This window comes from Belonocnema kinseyi, chromosome 6, assembly GCF_010883055.1.
Source record: "Belonocnema kinseyi isolate 2016_QV_RU_SX_M_011 chromosome 6, B_treatae_v1, whole genome shotgun sequence".
Lineage (NCBI taxonomy): Eukaryota > Metazoa > Arthropoda > Insecta > Hymenoptera > Cynipidae > Belonocnema > Belonocnema kinseyi.
Genome location: NC_046662.1, coordinates 70278818 through 70304443, shown reverse-complemented (window position 1 = coordinate 70304443; position 25626 = coordinate 70278818). Strand labels below are relative to the sequence as shown.

At 29.2% G+C, this 25626-nt stretch overlaps 2 protein-coding genes across 14 annotated transcripts in view; one reads left to right on the top strand and one right to left on the bottom strand.

Annotated features, from left to right (window-relative positions):
- Nucleotides 1–25626, top strand: part of LOC117174310 (rho GTPase-activating protein 21-B-like) — a 272591-nt gene that overhangs the window by 24929 nt on the left and 222036 nt on the right. For 12 of the 13 annotated variants that reach the window (XM_033363301.1, XM_033363309.1, XM_033363308.1 and 9 more), the window contains exon 2: nucleotides 21759–21820. In XM_033363301.1, the coding sequence (XP_033219192.1) occupies nucleotides 21770–21820 (51 nt within the window). In that variant the 5' untranslated portion in view covers nucleotides 21759–21769. Of the gene's footprint in view, nucleotides 1–6285; nucleotides 6357–21758; nucleotides 21821–25626 lie in introns of all 13 variants that reach the window. The other variant, XM_033363296.1, reaches the window with a different exon arrangement.
- LOC117174315 (coiled-coil domain-containing protein 142) overlaps nucleotides 1–25626 on the bottom strand; it is a 152360-nt gene that overhangs the window by 82716 nt on the left and 44018 nt on the right. The gene's annotated exons all lie outside the window — the stretch shown is intronic.

Here is a 25626-nt window from a genome sequence, read left to right as displayed (position 1 = left end):
TGTTGCCCTATCTATGCTTTCGATTATCTTATTTTGGAAATCTATTCTCACATCCGGTTTCTGTAGGTTCTCAATTTTGATTCGCGTTTGTTTTGCTTTCTTAGGTCTCTTTTTTCTCCAACCCCGATCTAAGTTAATTTTTGAGATCAGAAGGTATGATCAGTATTGCATTCAGGACCCCTCATGACCGTTGTATCTTTGACTAACTCTCTAAGTCTTTCATCCGCAAGAACAAAGTGAATTATACTGCGGCTATTTCCTTTAGACCAGGTGTAGATGTGGATCATTTTATGCCTAAACCAAGTATTTGTAATAAACAGACCCCTTTCTAAGCATAGACCAACTAGTTTATCTCCGTTATAGTTTCTTCTTGGATCCCCAAAATTACCTAATACTCTTTCTGTATCCTGATTTTGGATGCCCACCCAACCGTTCATGTCTCCTAGTAGAATTATTCTTTCGCCATGTTCGCAGATGTTTATTGTGTCATTTAAAGTGTCCCAGAAGGGGTCTTTTACTTCCCTAGGATCACTATCAACCGGCGCGTAGCATGCGATAATAAATAGTCTTCTGATTCCTCTCTTTCATTCAAAATGAGACCTACTCCTTGTTTACCATGTGATTCACAGTCTACTCCTGACCATATTTCAAATCCGCCTTTCAACACGCCGTTTTTTATGTCTTTAGTTTCGCATCCCTTTTTCTTAATATAATTTTGAAAATTTTGAAATTCATTGAGTGATTCTTGAATTTACAGCATTGAAAATGATAACGTGGATTTATATTTTTGCGACTGAATCTGAATCTTTGAACTTTACAATTTATAATAGTGAAGGGCATGTGATACTTAGAAAATTGTCGATTTTACCAGTTTTAGGTTTCCCCGGCTTTTTTCCAAGAATAACAAATATTTTGTCTTAAAAAATGGGGAAATGATAGCGAATATGCTAACGCACGTCCCCACACACTATTTTGTGGGTTAATTAAAAAAAGTTTTAATTTAGCAAAATGTGATTAATTTGCATAGCGCTTAGGGAATAGTATCGATTTTTTCAGGGTTAGATTCCCCCGGCTTTTTTCCTAGGATAAAAAATATTTTGCCTTCAAAATCTGGGAAATGATAGCGAACATGCTAACGGACGTCCCCACACACTTTTTTTTTGTCTTTTTTTATCAAAAAATTTTTGATATTGCTAACAACGTGCGTGTATATTTCGAGGTTATGTGTGTTACAATTCTCCCGAGCGTTACTTCCAACCTACACAATATTTTTGGCCGAAAACTTTGGTCTTACAAATAAACATGGTAACTAATATCCCGGAACTAACCTCGTTTGCAGGCAATCAAAAAAGTTTATTTCATAAATAATTTCCAGATTATCGGAAAGGCAGAGATGAAAAATGGCGTAACCTCAAAATAATGCATGTGCATAAAATTTTTATTTAGCACAATAATTTGTTTTTGTTATTATCCCTCAAAAAAGAGTCCGGGGACGTCCGTTATGATATTTTATAGCATCTCCGAATTCAGTTTTTAAAAATTTTCATTTTTGTGGAAAAAAGCCGGGGAAACTGTAAGTATCACATGCCCTTAAAACAATTTTATTTGGTTCTTTAACTGCATTTAATTTAAAATTGTTCAGGTGACAAGTGCTAGTAGCTTCCATTTTATACGTGTAAATTATTGAGTATTTGAATACAATATTTTGAATGAAAAAACTGTTTAGCTTCTATTTGAAAAGCTTAAATGTAAAATTTTTAGCTTTAGAGTTAGATTTTTTAAATTTCATTGAGATTGAAAAATATTTTCGAACCGGGAAATGACCGGGAATTTTTTTCGATTATTAAAACCGCTACCCTGGAATGGTTAAATTACTTAATATAAAAAAATCTGAATATTTTAACAGTGTCGTGAATTTAATGCAAATAATTTTATTCGGTCTTTGTAAATATGTAAATAGGTAAAAATGTTTTATATCTAAAATTAAATAATTGCTAGTTTATTTTTAAAAGTAACTTTATAAAAGAAGTAATTTCAGAATGGTGCAAGTTCCAATTGTTCCTTTTGGAGTCAAAATGTCATGATTTTGGCAGAATTAAAAAAGCGGATTAGAGTTCCCTCAAGCTCATTTTTGTGAAAATTGCTTTTTTTTTATTTTAATTGCCGTTGTTATTGGATATTACTTTGGCACATAAAATAATAAAATGTATGTATAAAAAAGAAAAATAATCCATCAATAGCGCAAATTAAATTAAAAGCAGCCCTGCTTTTGAAAAATAATTTAGCTAGACCTCTAAATATTTTTAAAACTCTATCAAAAATCTGTTTGCTGCAATTTTTTAAAGAAACTGCCGAAATTTAAGGGACATTTTTGCACCAAAAAATAAAAGGAAATCGTTCTTTAGTATTCTATTGAATACATGATGACCCTCAAATAATTAAATAAATAATTTATTTATTAGAAACATAATTAATCATTTATTTTTTTCCTAAAGTTCATGAACTTGAATACTAATTAAGACAGATTTTTTATTCATATTTAAAATCCAGTGCAATTTAACATATTAATATGTGGAATAAAAGATATTTTTCTGATATTAGTGAAATAAGAAATAGGTTGATTAAGGGCATGTGATACTTACAATTTCCCCGGCTTTTTTCACAAAAATGAAAATGTTTAAAAACTGAATTCGGAGATGTTATAAAATATCATAACGGACATTCCCGGACTCTTTTTTGAGGGATAATAACAAAAAAATTTATTGTGCTAAATAAAAATCGTATGCATATGCATTTTTTTGAGGTTACGTTGTTTTTCATCTCTGCCTTTTCGATAATTTGGAAATTATTTATGAAATAAACTTTTTTGATTTCCTACAAACAAGGTTTGTTCCGGGAGATTAGTTACTATGTTTATTTGTAAGTCCAAAGTTTTCGGCCAAAAATATTGTGTAGTTTGGAAGTAACGTTCGGGTGAATTATAACCCATATAAACTCGAAATATACACGCACGTTGTTTGCAATATGAAAAATTTTTTGATAAAAAAATACAAAAAAAAGTTGCGGGCACGTCCGTTAGCATGTTTGCTTTCATTTCCCAGATTTTGAAGGCAAAACATTTCCTATCCTAAGAACAAAGCCGGGGGAATCTAACACTGAAAAAATCGATACTATTTCCTAAGCGCTATGCAAATTAATCACATTTTGCTCAATTAAAACTTTTTTGAATTAACCTACAAAAAAAGTGTGTGTGGACGTCCGTTAGCATGTTCGCTATCATTTCCCAAATTTTTAAGACAAAATATTTATTATTCTAGAAAAAAAGCCGGGGGAACCTAAAACTTGTAAAATCGACAATTTTCTAAATATCACAAGCTCTTAAAATCAGTTTAAATCGATAACTATAAATATACGTTTAATCATTAAATAAAGGATGTTACTGAATTTATATTGCAATTTAAGAAAATATTAAGCTCACCCGAGAAAATTCCCTGACTGGAAAAAAGTCCACTGGTATCCTAGATGGGTAGGCACCCAATAATTTTTCGAAATCAATAAATGTTAAAATTTATATATATATATATTAGAATCACGTGGGAAATTTTTATTTCGAAACCCATGTTGATTACACTGATTAATTTTTAGTTTGCGTAGTTTATTTTGCATTCTAGATGTTTTTGGTGAGACTATGACTTTCTGATAGAGAGAGTGACGACACTGAAACATTTGACTCCTTCATCCACTTATTTTACGAGACCATATAGTGGGAGTTAATCGAAACAAATAGTGGAGAAGCGTGGTAATTTTTAAGCACGAAGAGGCTGCAAGACACGTATCATGAATATTTAACGAAACCTTCGCTGATGACCGTGAAAGGTTTGGGTTCTTCAGAGTCGGGAGGACTAGAATCTAGAAACAATTTCCGGTAATTCTTGTCCACTTTGCATATTCAACGTCATACATAATATAAATTATCGATTCACTATACCGAAACGTGATTATCACGTTTTCATAACCGGTATAGTTCTGTTTTTTAAGATCCTACCAGACTCTACATTAATCTCACTTTTATGAAACACGGTCCCCAAGTTTATTATCAAAATATTCTAAAAATATTTTGGAATCAAACACATTTGAACCAATTTTGAAGTAATGAAGACTGTTCATTATGCTTTCAATAATTAAGTTTTTTTTATCATTCCTTTTTTTGTGTCAAAAACTCGTCAACTTGGATTAAAAATTTATCGTTACAAAATCGTTACAAAATTAAAATTCTAGTCTGAATATTTTTATTGTATTTCTATTTATTTTTCAGATAATTCCCTCCTAACGATTATATTTTTATTTAATTATTTGTTTTAAATTAGTCTTTTGTTTACAAAATAAATCTTTTTTTGTTGACATTTAAGCTTTTTTATATAAAAATGCAACTGCTTGGTTGAAAACTCATCTTTTTAACTTGAAAATTCAACTGCAAATTTTTTGGGTTAAAAACTCAACTATTATTTTGAAAATAATACTCCTTGATTTTATTACTCTTTGTCGCGGGAACTGTGATCTCGGAACCCTTGCTTTTAAAGCATAGGTCTCGGAGTTTCAGGCATTAGGCCACGCCCCTTTTTCTCAGGTCTCAAATTCTATGCTTTTAGATCACAGAGTCCGAGACTTTAAATCACGTACAAATTGTAGCTCTAAAATCACACGCTTCCGTGAATAAATCTCTTAAAGCTTGTCTCCGTGTATAAATTTAGTCTTTTTTTTAATAAAAATGCAACTGCTTGGTTAAAAATCATCTTTTTGGCTTGAAAATTCAACTGACATCTTTCTTGGTTAAAAATTCAACTATTTATTTGAAAATTCTTCTTTTGTTAAATACAATTATATGTTTGTAGGGAATTTCATCTTTTTCGATAAAATTCTTCTCTTTTTGAGACTATTCCTATCGTTTTGTTTTGTTACAAAATTTATTTTTTTGGTTGAAAGTTTAACTACTTTTTTAAAAAATTATCTTTTTTATTACAAATTGAACTACTTGGATAAAAGTTGAACTGTTTTGTTAAATATACATATTTTTGGTTGATGGTTCTTCTGTTAAACAATTATATTTTTTAATATAAAGCTAAGTTTCTTTGTTTGAAATTGACTCTTTTTCGGTTTAAAAATGAAACTGTTCAGATAAAATATCTTTTTTTTTTGGTTGAAAATTTATCTCTTTGTTTGAAAATTTAAATTTTTTCTTGGGAATTTTTTTATTATTTGAAAATTGAGTCTTCTAAATGAAATTTGAAGTTTTTTATTTTTAGTTCAAAAATAATCTGTTTAAGTTGAAAATTCATGTATTTTGTTGAAAAATAGTTGGTTTTGGTGTAAATATAATTATTTTGTTGAAAATTAAACTCTGGCTGAAAATTCGTCCTGTTGGGTTGAAAATTCATCTTTTATGGTAGAAAAGTATTTTTTTTAATTGAAATAAATTTGCAATTTTTTAATTTTTCCCTTTAATAATTGTTTCATTCCTTTTATAAAAAATTGTATGTTAAAAATGTTATAGGATTTATTTGCTTGTCTCTGAATAAAAGAAATTGCAGTTTTGAAAGGTTGATTTAAAAAAAATGTAATGACCGCTAATTTAAGTGGCCTCTATAAAGACGGGAGAACAAAAAAAGATAAGTTTAGTGGTCGTTGTGAAAAGTGAAGAAAATGTACAAACTCATCTGTTCTTATCGAGTTTCCTGTAGTTTGCGACATTGCAAAATTACTTTGCAGAGAATTACGCAGTCGGTATCCATTACCGTACATGACAGTTGCAAGTCCTCACGGAGATGCAATTAAGGGAATTCGCGAGATCTCTCAGCAAAGTCGGGAGACGTGGAGAGTCACGGTATAATTAGGAGGGGTGCCAAAAGTGTACCGCGAAAACACAGTAGCGTGCCAAGAGGCGAAAGTCGAAAGGAACGTCTGTCGTCCCTTCGGACAGGTATAATGCAAGAACTTCCATTTCTGTACTACTTAGTACTTACTAAGTAGCTGCCCACTTTCCCGATCCCTGAAGAAACATAAAGGATGATTTCTGAACCTTGAAACGAACAAGCAAATTATTCAAACAGTTTTTTTCTATGTTTACCATAAAATAAGGATATTATAATGGCCATAAAACATTGAATAAATATTATTTAAATAAGATTTCAGATCTCAAACTTTTTGGATTGATGTACAAAAATTATTTAATATTATTTTCTTGATTAAAAACATGTTTTCTAACAGAATTGTTTTTGTTTGTTCCAGGTGAGCCCAGTTTACTCAAGGCCTTCGTTAGTAACACTAAGCGTTATGACCATTTCTACTTCACACTCATGGTAATTTATTGAATACTCATTCATTTTGAATCATTTTCTTTATAAAGTAGTCTGCATATAATTTGAATATATATATATATATATATATATATATATATTCTATTTGCAAGCTTACTAAAGAAAATTATAAACATTGAAATGCTTTCTGTGAGAGCATTTTAATTGTAAATTTTTAATTCGAATTTTCTCAATTTATAAACATTTTATTGAAGAATTTAATAATTCCCTATTCCCCTCTTTTACTTGTTTTGAATATTTCCTCCTTTGTGCCCTTTTTTGCAAAAAATTCCCCTATCTCGTTTTTTGGTTGACAATTCTTTTGTAACATTATTGCCTTAGAAATTATAATATATTTTTAGTTAACAATGTTATTTGGTTGAAAATTTAATTATTTTGTTGACAATTCAATAATTTTATTAGAAAGTCATCATTTATGTCTGCAAATTCAACTATTATTTTATAGAGAATACAGCTTATTTTGGTTGAAGTTTAATAATTTGCCTACTTATATTTTACTATTTGGTCGAAATATCATCTTTGTACGCGGAGAAAAATGGCTTTTAAAATCAGAGGTAAAAGTGCTATGTCACTTAGTAAAGTTTTACACGAACTAGGTGAATAGTGGAAAGAACATAAAATTCTGATAAAAAGTGCTATTACACAGGATTTAGAACTATTTCTGCACGGTAAAAATGATTATTTTTCTAAATAATAAAATTAGCAATATTTTAAAGTTCTAAACGCTAAAAATCGTGGGGTATTTTGAGAGGTATCTATGTATTTTATCTTATCCTAAAAAGCATTTTTTATCTGACTGCTCAAAATATAATACCTTATGTACAGTAGCACTAAATATAATGTAAGGAGGGCGAAATTAATATTTTTAGAATAATATTTATGATGAAGGAGAAGACATCATACTACATTACACGAAGAAAAATGCTTTATATCCGATAGCGATTTGCGCTCTAAATGAAAAATAATATTTGCCATCAACCATTGCACAAAATGAATAGTTGTGAGAGTACTAAGCGCTAAGGTATAATGAGAATTCATACTACTCCACATAGTAAAAGCTCCCTTGCTCTGTAGCTTAGATTAACTGTGCCGCATGGCCATTTCTTTAAGGGTGCACAGCACATTATTCTATCCGAGAAGTAATTACTTCTATTTACAATAATAAAATGCGCTCCTGACGATCATTTTTTGCATGAACATTTACTTTTGGAGCTAGATTCCATAACCAGTCGTGATGTGAAACGTGAATCATCGCGCATCCGCATGTTACTCAGTTCTTTAGTTGATATTTATCAAATTTGCCAATGACTTCATTGTTTATTAAAAGAGTGAAAAGTAAAACTGAATATTTTATTGTATATCTGTTAAAAAAGCAGGAATATTCCATGGCAAACTATCAAAAGGATTATTTTTCTACCTGAAGGTAAGTTTATCCAAAACGCAACCTTGTTTAAACATTATTTTATTATGACTTACATTTAATAAATTTATGCTATTTTCTTCATCATTTATTTATGTAAAAAATTAAAATTTTAGGTTTAATTATTTTCTTGTGGAAACAATTTATAAATGATCAAATAAAGGCCACTTCTCATGTGATTATCCATACTTATTTATTCGTTTCTTATTGATTTTAATTTTCATAGAATTTACAGTTAAGTCTTCTTAATTTCAGAAATCTTATAAACGTAGGCTCATTACAGGTTCTATAAACTCACTGGTATAATTTATTATGTTTCCAGAAATTTGAACTATGTCAAATTGAGAAGACTGCATTATATGTATATTACTGCATTAGGCAGATGTACATCCAAGAGCATAAATGCATCCCTGACGTCACAGTTACTGTCTCTCCTTCTAACCAACTTCATTCTTAAAGGGAGAGAGATGGCACACTGTGACGTCAGCCAAAAGGGTACGAATTTCTACGGGTAGTCAACGCCACGTAGACGCCGATTCAAAAAATGTTGCAGGTATATTTCTCATAAATTTTTCGACAAATTCATAGTATGGAGAGAGATACATGGATAGTGGAAATTCTTCATCAGGTCAACGATTTGAATTTGGTACTTGCAGTCATCAGGCGTGTCTCTGAAGTTATTTTAAACCTCTATTTAGCATATTTTTAGACTTTCTTATTGATTTTTAATTTTTAATGGCAGAAAAAAAATTATTCTAGCACACTTTTTATTTACGATATTTTTCTTTTTGCAGAAAATTAAAATGCAGTGGCATGCTTTTTATTGTCAACTTTATTGCCAAATTTAGAATCGGTCTATGATTTTGTAGATAGAAAAAAAAAACTAATAAATAACTGAGAACGAAATACAGATAAACATATATAATAATAAATCAATTTTAATTGTACTTTTATGAGAAAATAACATAATATAATCAGCTTTTCTACCTAGCGTTAAGAGCTATCAAAAATGCCACACTTAATATTTTAAGCAATTACAATTACTATTTAGTATAGTTCTAGAAATCATTCAATACAGTACTTTTAGGTATTTATAAAAGTTCAATTTACCATGTATCATAGCGCATAAGGCTACTCTGCATGGGATACGCAGGTACCTACAGTAGTTATACCTGGTACTTGACTAGGGTCAATTTTACTATGTGACCAAGTACAATTAACTCTTAAATCAGTTAGCGAAACAATGTTTATGTAAACTGTGTATTAGTAATAATAATTGAAACTTCTATGCAGTGAAAAATTCTCAAATTCTTAGCACAATTAACCAACTATTTTTCTCCGTGTAGGTTCAAAGTTCAACTATTTTGTTAAAAATACAACTATTTTTTTTAACATTCTTTTTTGGATAGAAATTTCGCCCTTTTGTATTATTAAACATTCGTATTTTCTAGTAGAAAAGTCATCTATAACGATGAAAGTGTCTATATTTTTCTCCAAGTTCAATCATTTGGTTGAAAATTAATCTGGGTTGAAATTGAACTTTTTTGTTCAAAATTAATATTTTTGGGGTTTAAAGTCACCTATTTTCTAAAACATTTTACTTTCTAGTGAGTAAATTCAGTCATTATATTTTTCATTGAGAATTCAGATTGAAAATTGAACGGCATTGTAAAAAATGCATTTCTTAGGTTAAGATTCATCTCTTTAGTTTAAAATTTAACCATTTTGTTAAAAATAATTATTGTTCATTTTTTTGATTTTCTGAACTGAAACTTCGACTATTTGGTTAAAAATGCATGCATTTTGTTGGAAGCTCTAGTTCTCTGGTTGAAAATGTCAATTTTCTGTTGAAAATTCGTATCTCTTTTGCTTATAAATTAAGATTTTTCGTTTATTTTTTTTAATTCAACTACAATGAAACCATTCTATTGCGCCGTTTTTCGAGCTGGCAGGGAAATGATCCAATAGACTGCTGCTTCGTCTGAAAATGCTTTTGTTTGTTCACGTCTGTGTGACCACCGCCAACTCCCCGCGGCTCCGTTTGCGCCTATTCGCGGGACGGCGTCAATTCTTGTAAAGACTATAGAAGGGCGCTATTGACAGGTATCACTGAATTTCGTCAAAAATTTATGTTTCTTGTTTTAAACTCAAATTTTTTGTTGTAAATTCATCTCTTTTGGTAGAAAACTTTATTTTCGTTGAAAATCCAACTTTTTCATTGAAAATTTATTATCTTTCTACTTGAAATCTTCAGAATTAAGCGTTTCATATTGATGTCAAATGTTTTCAGACCTTTTGATCCCTACAGTCAAGTTTTACATTAACAATGAAATAAAATAACTATTTTGAAAAGCGAAATAAACTACAATAACATTTTATTTAACAACATTTTTTCGTCTAAATTACATCTAACAATTTTCTTAGTGCCACTTTACTCTGAAATTCGTATTTTTTGCTTTAAATCGTAAAAATAACATTCAAAATAAACAAATTAAGTTTATGAAAATATGGCACAAGTTGCAGTAAAGCGTTTAATAAGAAAATGGTTTTTTAATGGGATGAGAAGTTTTTTAAATTTGAAAATCGAAATAAGAAAATAGTCTGTTTTAATACTAATGCATATTATGAATTGTAATAATATACATGTATCGAAACGGTACATTTTTCGGGGTAACTGATAATCAAATTTAATGCAATATAACAATCAAATATTGAAGTAATAATGATAAATAAAATTTGTACTTTATTTTGCAATATCTTATTGAACATAAGTTAGAAAAATTCGCATATTGGACAACGTGCACCGCGTGGTAAATACATTATTGAGCGCGAAGCCCGAAAACCAAAAGTCGCGCGCCCTAGACGTGTTCAAACTTTCGTACAATTCATTTTGTGCTTTGAAGTCTGTAACTCTTAACCTTTATCATACATTGTATTATTCAGTTCAATGTTAGTAATTAATTAATTTCTTAAAAAAACACACATTTCAATTATCATGTACATATTTGGATAATTAACCCATACGCTTGCAGAACTGAACTGCAATGTTTAATTTGTTGTAATTAACGACGCATATTAATCCATCTCGTATTGAAAAATTTACTTTTTCTGTTCAGGTTTGCTGAATAAACATGTAACATCAATTATAATTAACACGTCCGCGTCAAGCACTTTTGGGGAATATTTTACTCATGTATGGAGTGAGAGTGCTTTGGTAAAGCATGATCGGTCGATAATCACCTTGGGATAAATGTGTTAATTTTCATTTTATCGTTTACCTTCTACGGAATTTTACGGGGTCTTGTTGGCTAATGACAATAAATTCTTATTTTATATTGGTCAAAATTGTAAATATCTTAATATTTTTTCTTAATTCAAGGATTCTTGTTGAAAATGTCCTACTTTAAAATCCACATGCATTCTGTATTTGAAGGTGCGTACAGACAGACTAAAATCAAAAGTCCCAACTTTATTGTACTTAAATCAAGCAGCTTGCAAAATTTAAACTATTGCTGTTTAAAATCACATAAAGAAAGTTGAGAGAATCACAAAAGAAATGCGTCCAAAAATTAATTTCACTAATTTAATTTATTTATATTATGAAAGATTGCAATTCAATGAGACCCAATTTAAGTTTATCCGAATATTAAAAGTCCAAAATCAGTAACTTTCAAATTTGTCCTGATTGGAAGGCAATCGAGTTCTTCGTCTTTCAAATTTGAAAACGACTCAATTAACATTTTTCCAAATTAGGAACTCAATTTAAAACTACATCCAAATTTGGAGAGTCCAAATTTAAAAATGTCAATGTATTCAGAAAACTACAAAATAAGAATAAATCCAAATCAGAAACATTTTTTAATCTGAATTCGGAAGTATCCAAATCAGGACTTAGTTAATTAGGAATTAGTTAATTAAGGACATGTTCAAAATAAAAAACGTCTCTCTTTATAGGTTTAAAGAAATTGCATTTAATTTAGTTCGAAGATTTCATTTTACTGAATTCATCTTCAATTCAAAAGAAGTTAAACTGAATTCCGTTTAATTTTCCTCGTTGATAAATTTTATCGTTGAGATTTCAACTTTTTTGTTTGAAAATTCAACTACTTGGTTGAAAGTTGAACTTCTTTCTTTATCTTCATTTTTTTGGTTCAAGATTTATCATCTTTATTAAACATTTCTTTGTTTAGTTGTAAATTTAACCATTCTCTTGAAAATTAATTTAGTTTTTGTTGAAAATCAATTGCTTTAACTGAAAATTTAACTATTCAATTTTCGATTGGAAATCGATCTTTTCAAGATGAAAATTCAACTATTTGGTTGAAAATTCATCTTTTTTGTTAAAAAAAATAATCTTCTTGGTTAGAAATTAATCTTTTTGGGTTAAAAATTCCACTTTTCGTATAAAATGCAACTGTTTATTTAAAAATGAATTTTTAAAATAAAAAATTCATATTTGTGAGTGAACAATTCAACTGTTTTGTAGAAAAGTTGTCTTTTTGGCTTGAAAATTCCACAATTTAGATGTACCTGAAGTTCCGAACTTTGAAATGAACGAAATACCCCCCCCCCCCATTCGTATTTTGCCCATAAATATTATTCCAAATGCAATTTGAAACATAGATTATAATTCAGTTTCAGTAATTAATTATTACCAATATGAATGAAAAAAACATTTGAGCACTTTTCTGGTTTGCAAAGTCATGATGAGTAAAAAATGTCGTTCATTTGAACGTTCAGAACTTCGAGCGCATACGATTTAGTTGAATTTCTTTTCTTTCTTGGCTAAAAAATTGAATTTTTTTTGGAAATTAAACTATTTAGTTGAAAATTCGACTTTTTTCGTTAAAAATTCTTTTTTTAAACCCAACGACTGATCTGAATGTGGGATCTCTTTGTTAAATAATATTTTTTTATTGAAATATTAACTATTACATTCTTCGTTGAATTACCTTGTTAAATATTCTTTATGAAATGAAGTTCGTCGTAGAAGTTTCACTTCCATCGCCAGGTCCAAACAGGCAGAAAGTTTTTCTTTCTGTTAATTCATCATTTTATTTGAAACCCCTTTTTTGTGTTCAAAATTGAAGAATTTTGTTGCAAAATATTATTTTTTGTTTAAAATGTAATTATTTAACTGAACATTTAACTATTCCATGTTTGGTCAAAAATGTATCTTTTTGATTTGTAAGAACAACTTTTTGGTTGAAAATTCCTGTATTTTCGAAAATTCGTCTTTTGTAGTAGAATATTAATCTTCTTAGTAACTATTTCATCTTTTTGGTTGAAAATTCATTTCTTTCGATGGGACTTTAATTATTAGGTTGAAAATTCTTTTAAAAATTGATTTTTTTTAGATGAAAATTCAACGATGTTATTAAAAACTAGTCTGTTTTGGCACAAATTTAACTATTCTATTGTGAGTGGAATATGTATCGGTTTTAGGTAAAAAAAAAACAACTATGTTGTTAAACATTTAACTAGTTTTTTAATTTGTTTCTTTTTTGTTACAAATCTATTTTTTGAACTGAAAATGTATCTATTATATTTTTGGTTGAAAATGTATCTTTTTTAGTTTAAAATGCATGTCTTTTGTTGAAAATTGTTTTGTAAAAAATTAATTTTTTGGTTTTGAAAATTCAACTGTTCGGATAAAAATTATTATTTTTCCCGTGAAAATTATTTCTTCCTTGGTTGAGAGTTAATTGTTTTAACAGAAAGTTTATTAGTTCAAAATTGATCTTTTTGAGTTTAAAACTCAACAATTTGAAAATTCATGTATTTAACGTATGTCTTCTGTAATTAGTGGCTGACCCCTCATAACATTATGTATAACTTTTGTCACTAAAAGTATTTAAAATAAATTTAGAAACAAATTTTGTTGTTTTTATATCTTTCAAAAATTGAAAACGGTCAGGGAAACTAAAAAATTGTTCAGGGAAAGTCAGAGAATTTCGAAATTAAGGTCTTGTATTAACCTTTAAAAAAATATTTTGTAAATGAAAACATGTTACTGGCGTGCAACTTTTGCGGGGCCTTCAAATTCAATCAGAAAAAAATGGAATAGGAACGAGCCTAGTTCATATAGAATATTGTCGACTTGGATATATTAGGTATTAGGTAGTTAATTGTGTAGCGTATAACTGACTCATTGTCAGTGTTTTATGTCGTTTAAAGTTAACTGGGTTAACTGCAAAAAAGGGGAGAATGATAGAGATAGAGACAGAGAAAGAGAGGCGTACTTTTAGAAGAGCGTAGAAAATAGTAATATCACCTCCGAGATTCCCTGTGGCATAAAGCTATAATATAGCCTGAGGCAGTTGCTGGTCGTTGACCCGCTTGTTCGCGTAGCGAAATTCCCCAAGACTTGGGGTACCAACTACGCTTCATAGTTGTTATACTGTACTGTACGCGATCGTTCACTCAGGAATGTCAGGTTTAGGGGTTTCAACCAGAAATATCACGCGCCGTCTGTATTCGAAAATACATACCAAAATACCTTTCATAAACTTTCCTTTTATATCACCCTTGTATAACTACTACATATTTCGTTAACAAGACTGACGACTCTATTTTAAGACTATTTGACACTGTTTTTAAAAAATGACATTGATGCTACTATTTTTCCTTTTGCTTTTAAACATATTTTCAAATTTCTTCGCTAAATGTAAAAGATTTCAACAATTTTCAAGATATTTCAATATACTTCTAAAAATTTCAAAGATTGATTTCAGAGGTTTGAAATGATTTTATAAGGTTTCAAAGCTTTTAGTGTACTTAAAAAAAATCCAAGTAATTTTTCAGGAATATAAAATTTGTAAAATAATTTTAAAATATGTGTGGCGTGGAGCGAATCATTAAAAGCCTCGCTTTCGATTTTTGGTGCTTTAAGGTCGGTTTCTGCATTCCACGCCACATATTTGGAAGATTCCAAACTTTTTTTATAAATAATTTTAAGAGATTTAAAATTTCCAAGGAATTTATATTAGTTTCGTAGTATTTCAAATGATTTAAAAGAATTTTACGATATTTACAAATTAAAATCTGTAATATCTTTTAAAATTCCGTAAAAATGACGAAATCTTTAGAATCCTTTAAAATCCCATAAAATCTGATAATATTCCTTAAAATCTTCCTAAATGCCATTAAAACTTTAAAATCGACTGAAATATTTGAGGAATTAATAGCATTTGAAAAGAATGTAAAAGGTTCTGTAAGCTAATGAGTAATTTTATCTATATAGATTTAAAGGGCTTTAAAAAAAGTTGAAGAGTTTTCCAGAGATTTCCGAGGATTTCAACTGATTTCAAAAGTTCCTAATAGATTTCATAGCATTTCAAATATTTCAAGGAATTTCGAAGATTTTAGGGTATTTTAAGATTTCATTGGACGCTATCAGATTTTATGAGATTTGCTAAATTTCAGACGATTCAAAAAATTTAATAATTTTTTAAAGAATTTTGAAAATGTATCTTTTTCATTGAAACTTCATCTGTTTAGTTAAAAATTTAACTATTCGGTTGACAATGTTATTCTATTTAGATGAAAATTTGTCTGTTTTGGATGAAAATTCCACTATTTTGTTGAAAATTAGTCTTTTTTGGTAGAAAAGTAATCTCAGTAGTTAAAACTTTATCTTTTTGGTTAAAAATGCATTCTTTATCTGAAGATAAGTATTTTGTTTTTGCTACAAATGTATTTTTCTTACTAAAGATTTAATTATTCTATTTTTTATTGAAAAATTTATATTTTTTGCTTGAATGTTCATGTATTTTCTTGAAAAATAATTTATTTGATTAAAAATTTATCTATTATAGGTTGAAATTTGAAATATTTTGATAAAAAATAATTTTTTTGGTTAAAGGTTCATTAATTTAGTTAAAAATTTATTTATTTAATTTGAAATTGAAATATTCCATATTTGTGTTGAAAATGTAGCTATTTGGGCAGAAATCTGATCTACTTCGTTGAAAAATCATAATTGTCGTTGAAAATTGAACTATTTCGTTGAAAATTTATTTTTTTTTGGGTAAACGTTTTTGTGAAAAAACTCATTTACTTGGTATAATATTTTTTTGTTGGTTGAAAATTTATTTTTCTACTTCAAAATTGAACTTTTCTACTTTGGGTTGAAAATTGATTTTTTTTTAGTTGAAAATTAATTTTTAAACTGAAAATTTAACTATTCTATTTTTGCTTCAAATTTGTTTTTAATTGAAATTCAAGATTTCGGATGAGATTGTATTCTTTATTGACTGAAGAATAATTCTTATTTAAAAATTCAGCGCTTTTTTTTATTTTAAAATTAGTCTGTTTTGGTTGGGGATTCAACTAATTTCTTGAAAATTAGTATTTTTTTGGTTTAATTCGGCTGTTTTTGATTGAAAATTAAAATATTTTTTCGTGAAAATATCAACTATTATACTTTTTGTTGAGAATTTTTTTATCTATTATCTATTACTTTAGATAAAAATCCCTTTTTTTCTTGGTTAAAAATTAATTGTTTTAACTGAAAATTTAATTCTTCCATTTTTTGTTCAAATGTTATCTTTATGACTTTTATTATTAAAAAGTGTTTAAAATAAGTTTAGAAACACGAATTTTTTTTCAATAACGTTATTGTTCTCCTAGATGTACTTTTTTATATCTGAAATAAAAATTAATAACGGTTGAAAAAAATGAAAAATTGCTCCGCGAAAAGTCCGAGAATTTTTAAATTGGGATTTTGTAGCAACCTTAATTGTATTTAAAAAAAATTATGTGGCATACCAATTGAAAAGGGTCCCAAAACTATTAAAATTATTTAAATGTCATACAAATAGCAGTAGCATTTAGACTATTATGTATAAAAATAAAATCTCTTTTTTTTCTATCTACTGGTAAGTGAGGCTTGAAAAAAATGGTAGCAGCTTGAAAGAAAGTTTTCTGAGGAAGATTCTCCTGAGTTTCTCGGGAATTGGTTATTATTATCCCGGAAGCGGAATCGCGAGGGCGGAAGGCTATCTGGTGAAATTAGAATTAGAATTTAGCCTGCCGAGAGCACCGTGTCGTGGATCTCTAAAGATAGCCATAAGACATGAGTTTTCGTACGATTCTTGTTCCGCTACCATACCACAGACCCAGACTGAAGAATAAATTGCATTCTTCGAATACTTGCGAAATATTTGACGAAGGGAGAAAGTAGATCTTCGTTTCGTACTTGCTTATGTTCGTTACTTTCTTATTTGATTTCTGTTATTTTATTACCTTCGTGTCATTTTTTTTGCACTTCTTCTCTCGAGTTCCATGCATCGACGTTCTTATCGAAAATAGAATCTCAGTCCGAAAAGAATCTTCATCCTATAAGTACCATTCCCATCGAATAAAATTGTCAAGTATATAAGAGTCGTTACTCCGTAAAGATTGCGATCTTAATCCTCTCTTAACCTTTTCAAAATATATTTCACGATACGTTGATAAGTATTATAAATGCCTTCCTTAAATTTAATTCTTTCCGATTTTATTTAACTTTCTTTTTCTGTGTACAGGACTGCCAGACAGTCACTTAACTTACTTTTTAAAGAAAAAGTCACTGTAGTTCATTTTTTTAAAGGAAAGGACACTTGAGTCAATTTAATTCATCTTGGTTTTTATTTTACCTAAAGAAAAAATAAAACTTTATTCATTTATATATAAAATGTATAGTAATCTATGTTATGAAAGTCCCCACTTCCTCATTTTTCTTCCTGTTCTTGTTTTTTTTTGCTTCAGTGCGAACTGAATTAATAGAACACAATAAGAAAATATAACTATAAAATCATTCAAATATAAAAATTCAACTTTATTAAAAATTCAACGATTTTCTTGAAATTAATATTTTTTGTCGAACGTTTCTCTTTTTGGATAGAATACACTTTTTTTCAAAATTCATATTTCTGGGTTAAAAATTGCACTATTTTGTGAAAAACTCGTCCCTTTCACTTTAAAGTTCGAATATTGGGTTCTGAACTCAACTGTTTAATTAAATATGTAACTATTTGTTTGAAAAATAAAATGTTCTCGAAACCGTTCGGCTTTTTTAGCTTAAAAACTCAACTCCTTTGATCAAATTTTAATCTCTTTCAGCAGAAGATTAATCTTTTTTTGCTTTGAAATTCAACTGTAGTTAAAATTTAACTTTCTTGTTAGAAAACTAACATTTTTATTGAAAATTTATCCCTTTTCTGGTAAAAATTTAAATTTTTGTGTCAAAAATCCAACTTTAAAGTTAACAATTAATAATCTGTTTTAGTGAGGATTAAAATTATTTCTTTAAAAATTAATTTTTTTCAAGTTTCATCATTTTAGTTAAAAATTTACCCCTGGTTCAAAATTGAAATATTTTGTTGGAAATTAATCTTTTTTTAACTAACAGTCTTTTTTGGTAAAAAAATTAATCTTCTTGGTTTAAAAATTAATCTTTTTTGCTGAAAATTCATGTATTTTGTGGAAAATTCGTCTATTGGTAGAAAATTTATCTTCGTGGTTGAAAATTAATGTTTTTGATTGAAAATTCAACAATTTGGTTAATATTTGATCTATTTAATTCAAAATTCAACTCTGCATAAAAATTCAATCTTTTTTGCCTAAAAATGCAACTATTTTGTTGAATATTCGTCTTTTTTTGTAGCTATATTAACTATTACATTTTTTGTCAAGAATTCATATTTTTTACTTGAAATTTGAACTACTTTGTTGAGGAATAATTTGTTGTTGTTGATATTGATCATTTCAGGCAATAATTCATTTGTTTGTTTGAAATTTGATCTTTTCTGGGAAATTCTGTCCTTTGATTAATGGTTTTAACTGAAAACATAACTCTTATTTGATTGATAATAATTCATGTATTATGTCGAAAATTTATATTTATTATAAACTCAATATTATTGGTTGAAAATTCATCCATTTTGTTGAAGTTGCAATATTTTTACTTGAAAGTTAAGTTATTTAAAAGCGCTTCATATTTAATTCAGTATCGGGTACCTGCATTAATTTTGTTTAAACAAATTGATCCCTCTATTATTCCCCTGTTTTCGTTAAAGATAGACGTATTTTTACCCTGGTTTGAGAGCATTTTAGATTGTGAAGCATGCAATATTTAAATTTAAATTATTTTTATATTATAATTTTCTATTTATTTTATATTCTATTGTGTGTGTGTGTGTGTGTGTGTGTGTGTGTGTGTGTGTGTTTTTTAACTGTATAGTCATTTTTAATCATTTTTCATCTTATACCAGCCTAGTGTATGATATTTTTTATGGGAGAAGAAAGTAGAGCTAGAAAACGATGAGTCAAGAAAAAGAGTTGAAACAATTTTTTTTAGCATTACTTGCAATTAGAGAAGGTAGTATAAGTCATTAGCGAGAATTGTTGGAAGTTCGAAACGATTTACAATGAACTTGCGTAAGGATCATCGACACTTTGCAGGAAATTGAACTAGCCTAGCCTTCTCTTTGTGTTTTGTGTTTTTCCGTGTTTTATAGCTAGAGCCGTAAACATCAAAGTAGAAGTATAGATACAATTATTTTCCCATAAAACTTTTCTTACCTTAACATTTAATGTTCTTGTTGCGTAACTATGATTTAGGAGAACAAAAAGGTACAAAGAAAAATAGTTTGAAGTATACAGTTTCAAGTTATAAAACATTGTAATATTGTTACTACTTTTTAACCAGTATTTTCAAAAAAAGTTAGTTTTAATATTATTATAATGTATAAATATTCTTAAGAAATTATATTTTGTCTAAAAAAAATTTGCGGTTAGAAATCATCCATAGTCTTGAAGCGATGGATGCTAGTGGCATGTCAATTAATCAGAGAATTAAAGGTTTTAAATTGTCGATATTACTCATTGAACAGAAATGAAATCAAGAGCAGTGACTTCATCGTTATGCAGATTTAACTCTCGTACGTGCATTGTCAACCAGATCGCAATTTACATTTTTATAAATTAAATAGAATGTTTAATTTTTTCATTAATTTCTAAATAGGTTTCGCAATTAGATTTAAGCTTCCCAGTTCTAAACCATCCCCATTTGCATACAAAAAATTAAAATTTATTATAATTAGTTTTTCGCCCAAAAAATATAAAAGAAATTTCGAAAATGTATACACTGAAAAAATGTACTTAAGTAGTTTTTTGAAAAAATCTAATATTAAATTAAATAGCGAATTTATTTTGTTTTTGAAAAGTAAATATATAGTACTTGATTTATACTTATTTAAATCAACCTTTTTTTATCATATTCGCTAATCTCAAAAAAATATGAATAGCTTGAAACTTCAACAATTTTGTTGATTTTTTTTCTTTCTTTGCAGAACAATCTTTTTTGGTAGAAAATTAAACTCTTTGTTAAAAATTCGTCTTTGGTTAAAATGATAAACTCTCTTGGTCAAAATTCCATCTTTTTTTTTTGTAAATGCTCCAATTTAGCTAAAAATTACTGGGTATTGTTGAAGATTTCATCTATTCGGTGGAAAATTCAACTGTTTGGTTGAAAGTTGATTTTTGGGATAAACCTTGATACGTGCCTTTTTCAGAAATTATTCGGTTGGTTAGTTTTATTCAACTTTTTATTTGAAAAATATTCCGTTTTGGTGAATCAACTATTTTGTTAAAAGTTCATCTTTTTTGTTTTATTCAACTGTTTTGGATTCAAAATAAACATATTTTTTGGTTGAAATATCAACTGGTTAATTTTTGTTCGAAATTGAACTACTTATTTGAAAGTTGACCTACTATGTTAAAACAATTTTTTTTTATTGAATATGAATCATTTTAGATGAAGTTGCATATCCTTCATTGGAAAAATAAATATTCAGTGGAAAATTGGCCTTTTTTGGTCGAAAATTGAAGAATGGCATAACAGAACTAGATAACTAAATTTTTTTCGAAAATGGGTTTATTGCATACAATTTTTTTTAGAATTCTCATTTTATAATACAGTAATAAACAAAAAATATTTTATAATTTATAATTGAAAAAATTTCTTGTAAATTTGCTTATTTTTGTTAATAAATCATTTGAATATATTTCATGCATTCAATAAAACCCTTGACATACCAGATTTCCATGGGAAATAATTCACTTTTTATAAGTTTGAAAAATTATAAATTAATCGATTTTTTTATGCATTCATTATAAAAAAGAGCTGCCAGGATTTCACTCAATATAAATTCTGACTCTACTGTTGATTAAAAATTATTCTGTCCATGCAGTATTTGTCAACATTTTGACTTGAATTGAATGTGCTTCCTGAACGCCGTAACCAATTTTGAAAACCTGTAAAATTGTGAATTCAAAATTCTTGGACGATTTACTCGGAATTGGGTCGCTTATTTAGATCAAAACTTTTCTCATCCTTATTCAGAAACTCAATATCTAGGCCTAGAGAGAAGTTTTTTTTATTTTTTATTAAAGCTAAAGATTTCATTTTTTACTGCAGCCCGCAGACGAGTTTGTTCCCATTTTTGGTCAGCTTCACTTTGAGATTGTCAGCTGACACATCTATTTTTTCGAAAATAAATAACTTTTTCTAATCAAGTTCGTGCGGGCTTGAGTCAGTAAACACATTATCTCGAAAAATTTTTTTTGTCTTATCTTTAAATGGTGATTTCGATTTTTCAGAATTATTTTTCACTTTCCTGAAAAATTCAGATTTTTTTTGCTATTTATTTCTGTGCTGCCACCTAATCTTTGTATATGAAAATTCATATTTTTTGTTGAAAATTCAACTGTTTGGTTAAAAATTCATCTGTTATGTTGAAAATATCATATTTTTACATGAAATGTTAGGAATTTAATGTGTCTAAAATTTAATTTAATGTAACACTCACAATGAGAATTTGAGTAGGCACCCTGTTAAGGCAAGATGAGTAGGTGTATAAAAAGCCCTGATTTTAAGTGAAGCTTTGAGACACATTTTTAATTGATCATTTTGTTCGCAGACGGAGGAGCCATGGCGGATGATCGAAGCACCCCCCAGTGTGTTAAATCACAGGCACAAACGGTGAGTACTTTCTTTTCTTTCCTCGCAATTAAGTAATTCCCTCTTTTTTTTCTTTGTCTACTTTAGACCCTCTTACTTTCCCCTCTTATCCTGTTCACTATCAACTCCGTCACATAAGAGACACAATCACGAGGGACAAAATTAACTAAACAAAAGGAAACACTCACCAAAGAGCACCAATCCCTGGAGCTATTCGCATTCTGAATATGGGTGGTTCTTCTGGTACCAATATACTTAAACGAAAGAATCAGTCACGAGAGGTGCTTACACGCGAAACTGGCCTCGCTTATGGTAAATAGTTGTTATATTGGAAATAGAATTAACAGAAAAAAATGTAAACCTTACAGCGATTTCAGAGTAATATTTACCTGCGACAAAAATTACTTTCACGTTTTAAGATTTACCCGCCGCATTAGAAATGGTTACCATGCTAACTCCGTTGAATATTGTTTTCTTTCGATGCAAAAAAATTGTTGCGGAAAATTACGGAGGCTGTTTTAAAAACATTGTTTTCTTTTCAAAAACTAAGGCATATTCAATTTTAATAAATTTAACAAGTAACAATCTTGTTAAATGTGTTTACATTAGGTGGCATCAAAAAATTAAAAATTAAAAACTTCTTATAAAAATAGTCGAAACATTGTTTAAAGTCTTTTTTTCAAAGCATCTGAAGATTGTAATCTTCCCAAAAATGATTTCCAAGTTTGATCTGATGAAGTATATATTTTTTAATCATTTAAATTGTAAACTTTGACACAGATGCCATATCAGCTTTTTTAAGCATGAAAAAAGAAACAATTGCTCAAAATTCGAAGAAAAAGTGAACTTATTCGTAACCTTCAGTTTTGAAGATAAAATATTTATTTTTTCAGTAAATGCTCATGGTCAATGAAAAGGGCCTAAAAAGTTCTATCGAAGTTATAATAATCAGCATTTTGTTTATTGTATTAAACAAGTTACAAAAGAAACCCCAAAATTTAATCTCTTCCTTCTTTGTAAATATTTATAAAAATTACAAAACAAAAATGCAATGAAATGCCATCCAATAGGACCTTTGTCCGAAGCTTGGGTCCGATCGGAGGCTTTTTGGGGGTTTCAAAGATCACAGCAATCCCCTATTCCCCTTGTTACTTATTTCCCCCTTTTTTCTTAAAATCCCCTATAACCCTTATAATTGAGAAGTTTATAACCCCCCCCCCTTTTTTTAAATCTGCGATTAATATTTCAAATAAAATTCTATGTTATTACAAAATTCACACTACAATCAATACTTCTGCAGGTATGAGCATACATGATTTTTGTACAATAATTTTAAATCATAAAATTGTAAATATTCACCATATTATACCCACTGTTTTAATTTAGAAAGTTATAAAGTGTGAAACCATTTTATTATTTGTGACTCTAAAACCTCAAAACTGATCGAAAGATCCGACTTTTCATTTGTCATTTCACACCTTTTTTATAATTATTTTTATACAATCGTAAAGGTCCGATGTTCTGTGGAAGATAATATTTTTTTATTATTTTTTCGCCTTTTAAAAGTTTGTATTCCTGTCCATTCTGACTAACATTATTTAAGCTATGGGTGATGTAATATCTTTTTATGTTGATCTTTTACGCTTATAAAAAAAGGTCGATTGTCTATAAAATTATTTGTTTCTAAATGCATCCTTTTTAATGCTTTTCAAATTTCCCAAAAATATTTGACTTAAAGACAGCAGCAATAAATTTGATCAGCTATATACGCGGGCACAAATGTGGTATTCGCAGAGCTCAAAAAAATGTTTTCATTATTTTTTTTTATTTTTGAAATTTTTTATTCCTGCCCATTCTAAATATAATTATTTAGTAGTTTGAAAAATAATTTTGAAGTATTTATTTTTTACTCTATAATATTTTTTTAGCTGACGTACAAAAAAATGTCGTTAGATTTACATTTTTATTTAAATTTAATTCTTCCTTCTATCTCGGCTTCTTTTCAAATATCTTTGTCCATTCGCAGATAATGGGGCTCGGCAATCCCACTAAGCATTCGGCTACATGTTTCTCTAGAGCTATTCCTGTTCTATCCCCAATCCATCCTTAATATCTCTGGATAAATTTGAGTTTGACTGTCCCTTCAAGCCGGGACATCTTAGAATGTGAGCTAGATTTTCTTCACTTTCCCCGCACAGTCTGCAACTAGTATCAACATATCCCTTGTTACTCGCTTTCCCAACTTTCCCCAGTCCGACTGTATTTCCTGATCTATTCTCATATTTTTTGCTCCTGCTAGCTTATTTTTCACCTCCTCCCTTTTTATCCCTTTCCAAATCCATTTTAATGATTCCCCATCTCCAACGTGTCTAAACGCCTTCTCAAGTTTTGCTCCACATTTGAAAGGATTCTTGTTCCAAATCCCCCGTAGTTCCTCTTTTAAGAAAATTTTTGGCCACCTATTTTCCTCCATGTCCATGATTTCTAGTAAATAGTTTCCTGCTCTGTTCCTTGTTTCCATTTCTAAACTGTGTCTTCCAGATTTGAACTTCCAGATATATCCTGGGGGGCTTCTATCTAGTCCCATTGCCATTTTTATAAACCTTCCCTGTAGCTTCTCGATTTCTTCTCTTCTTTCCCATCCCCGAATTTCTGCTCCATATAAACTGCCTGCTTTTACCAATGTATCCATCAAATATAACCTTTTCCCTAGTTTACTTATATTTTCCCTTTTCATAACCCCCCATGCAGCATTTGTAGCTATTCGCGCTTTTCCTACCATTTTTTGGATGTGCTTTTTATAGCAGTCCACTATTTCAAGTTCTTCTCCTTCAATTCTCCAAGATTCTACTGCCTTTTTCTTACACCCTTCCTAAATATCATTACTTTAGTTTTATTAATATTTATTTCTAACTTGTTTTTATTCACATATTTTACTAATTCTTTTAGCATTACATTGAGACCCTCTGCAGTATCTGCTACCGCGGCTAGATCATCAGCAAATTTGATTATAAATATTTTCGTTTGTCCTATTACTGTTCCTCCTAAGTTATTTTTTTCCCATCCTCCTTGTAAGTCTTCTGTAAAAAAATTGTATAGAGTGGGGCTTAATGGGCAACCTTGCCTTACGCCTCTAGTTGTTTTAAAGCTATCCGAAATTCCTTCCCCAGTAATTATTTCGTTTGTCGTTTTACTAAGAATTGCCTCGACCATCTTCAGCATTCTGCCTCTAATTCCCAGATTCTGCAATTTGTCTATGAGAATTTCCCTGTCGACTGTATCGAAGGCTTTCTTAAAATCTAAAAAGGCCACATACAATTTCCCACCCTCTCGTTTAAGTTTGTTGTTTATAAGTGAATTGAGCACAAATATGTGATCTCTAGTTGCTCTTTTTTCTGAATCCGGCTTGACTTTCCATATACAAACCGTTTCTTTCTATCCATTCTCTAATTCTCACATTCAGAATAGAAGCCAAAATTTTATAACCAACATCTAGTAATGACAAACCTCTATAGTTTTCTTTCGATTCTTCGTCACCGCCTTTATGCAGCGGAAAAATTCTAGCTTTTTTCCAGCCTCTTGCCAGTTTCTCTTCCTTCCAGAAACCATTTAGTACCCGATGCATCTCCTCTGTCCATACCTTTGGCAATCCTCTTAAAAATTCTACTGTAATTCGGTGTTGAACACGATGCGTTGGAAAACTCAATTGAAAAAGTCTGTGTCACTGAGGTTAGGGATATAATCAAGAACTTGAAAAACGGCAAGGCTGCCGGGGTAGACGGTATTAACGCTGAAATGCTTAAACACGGTGGCGAGTACATACCACA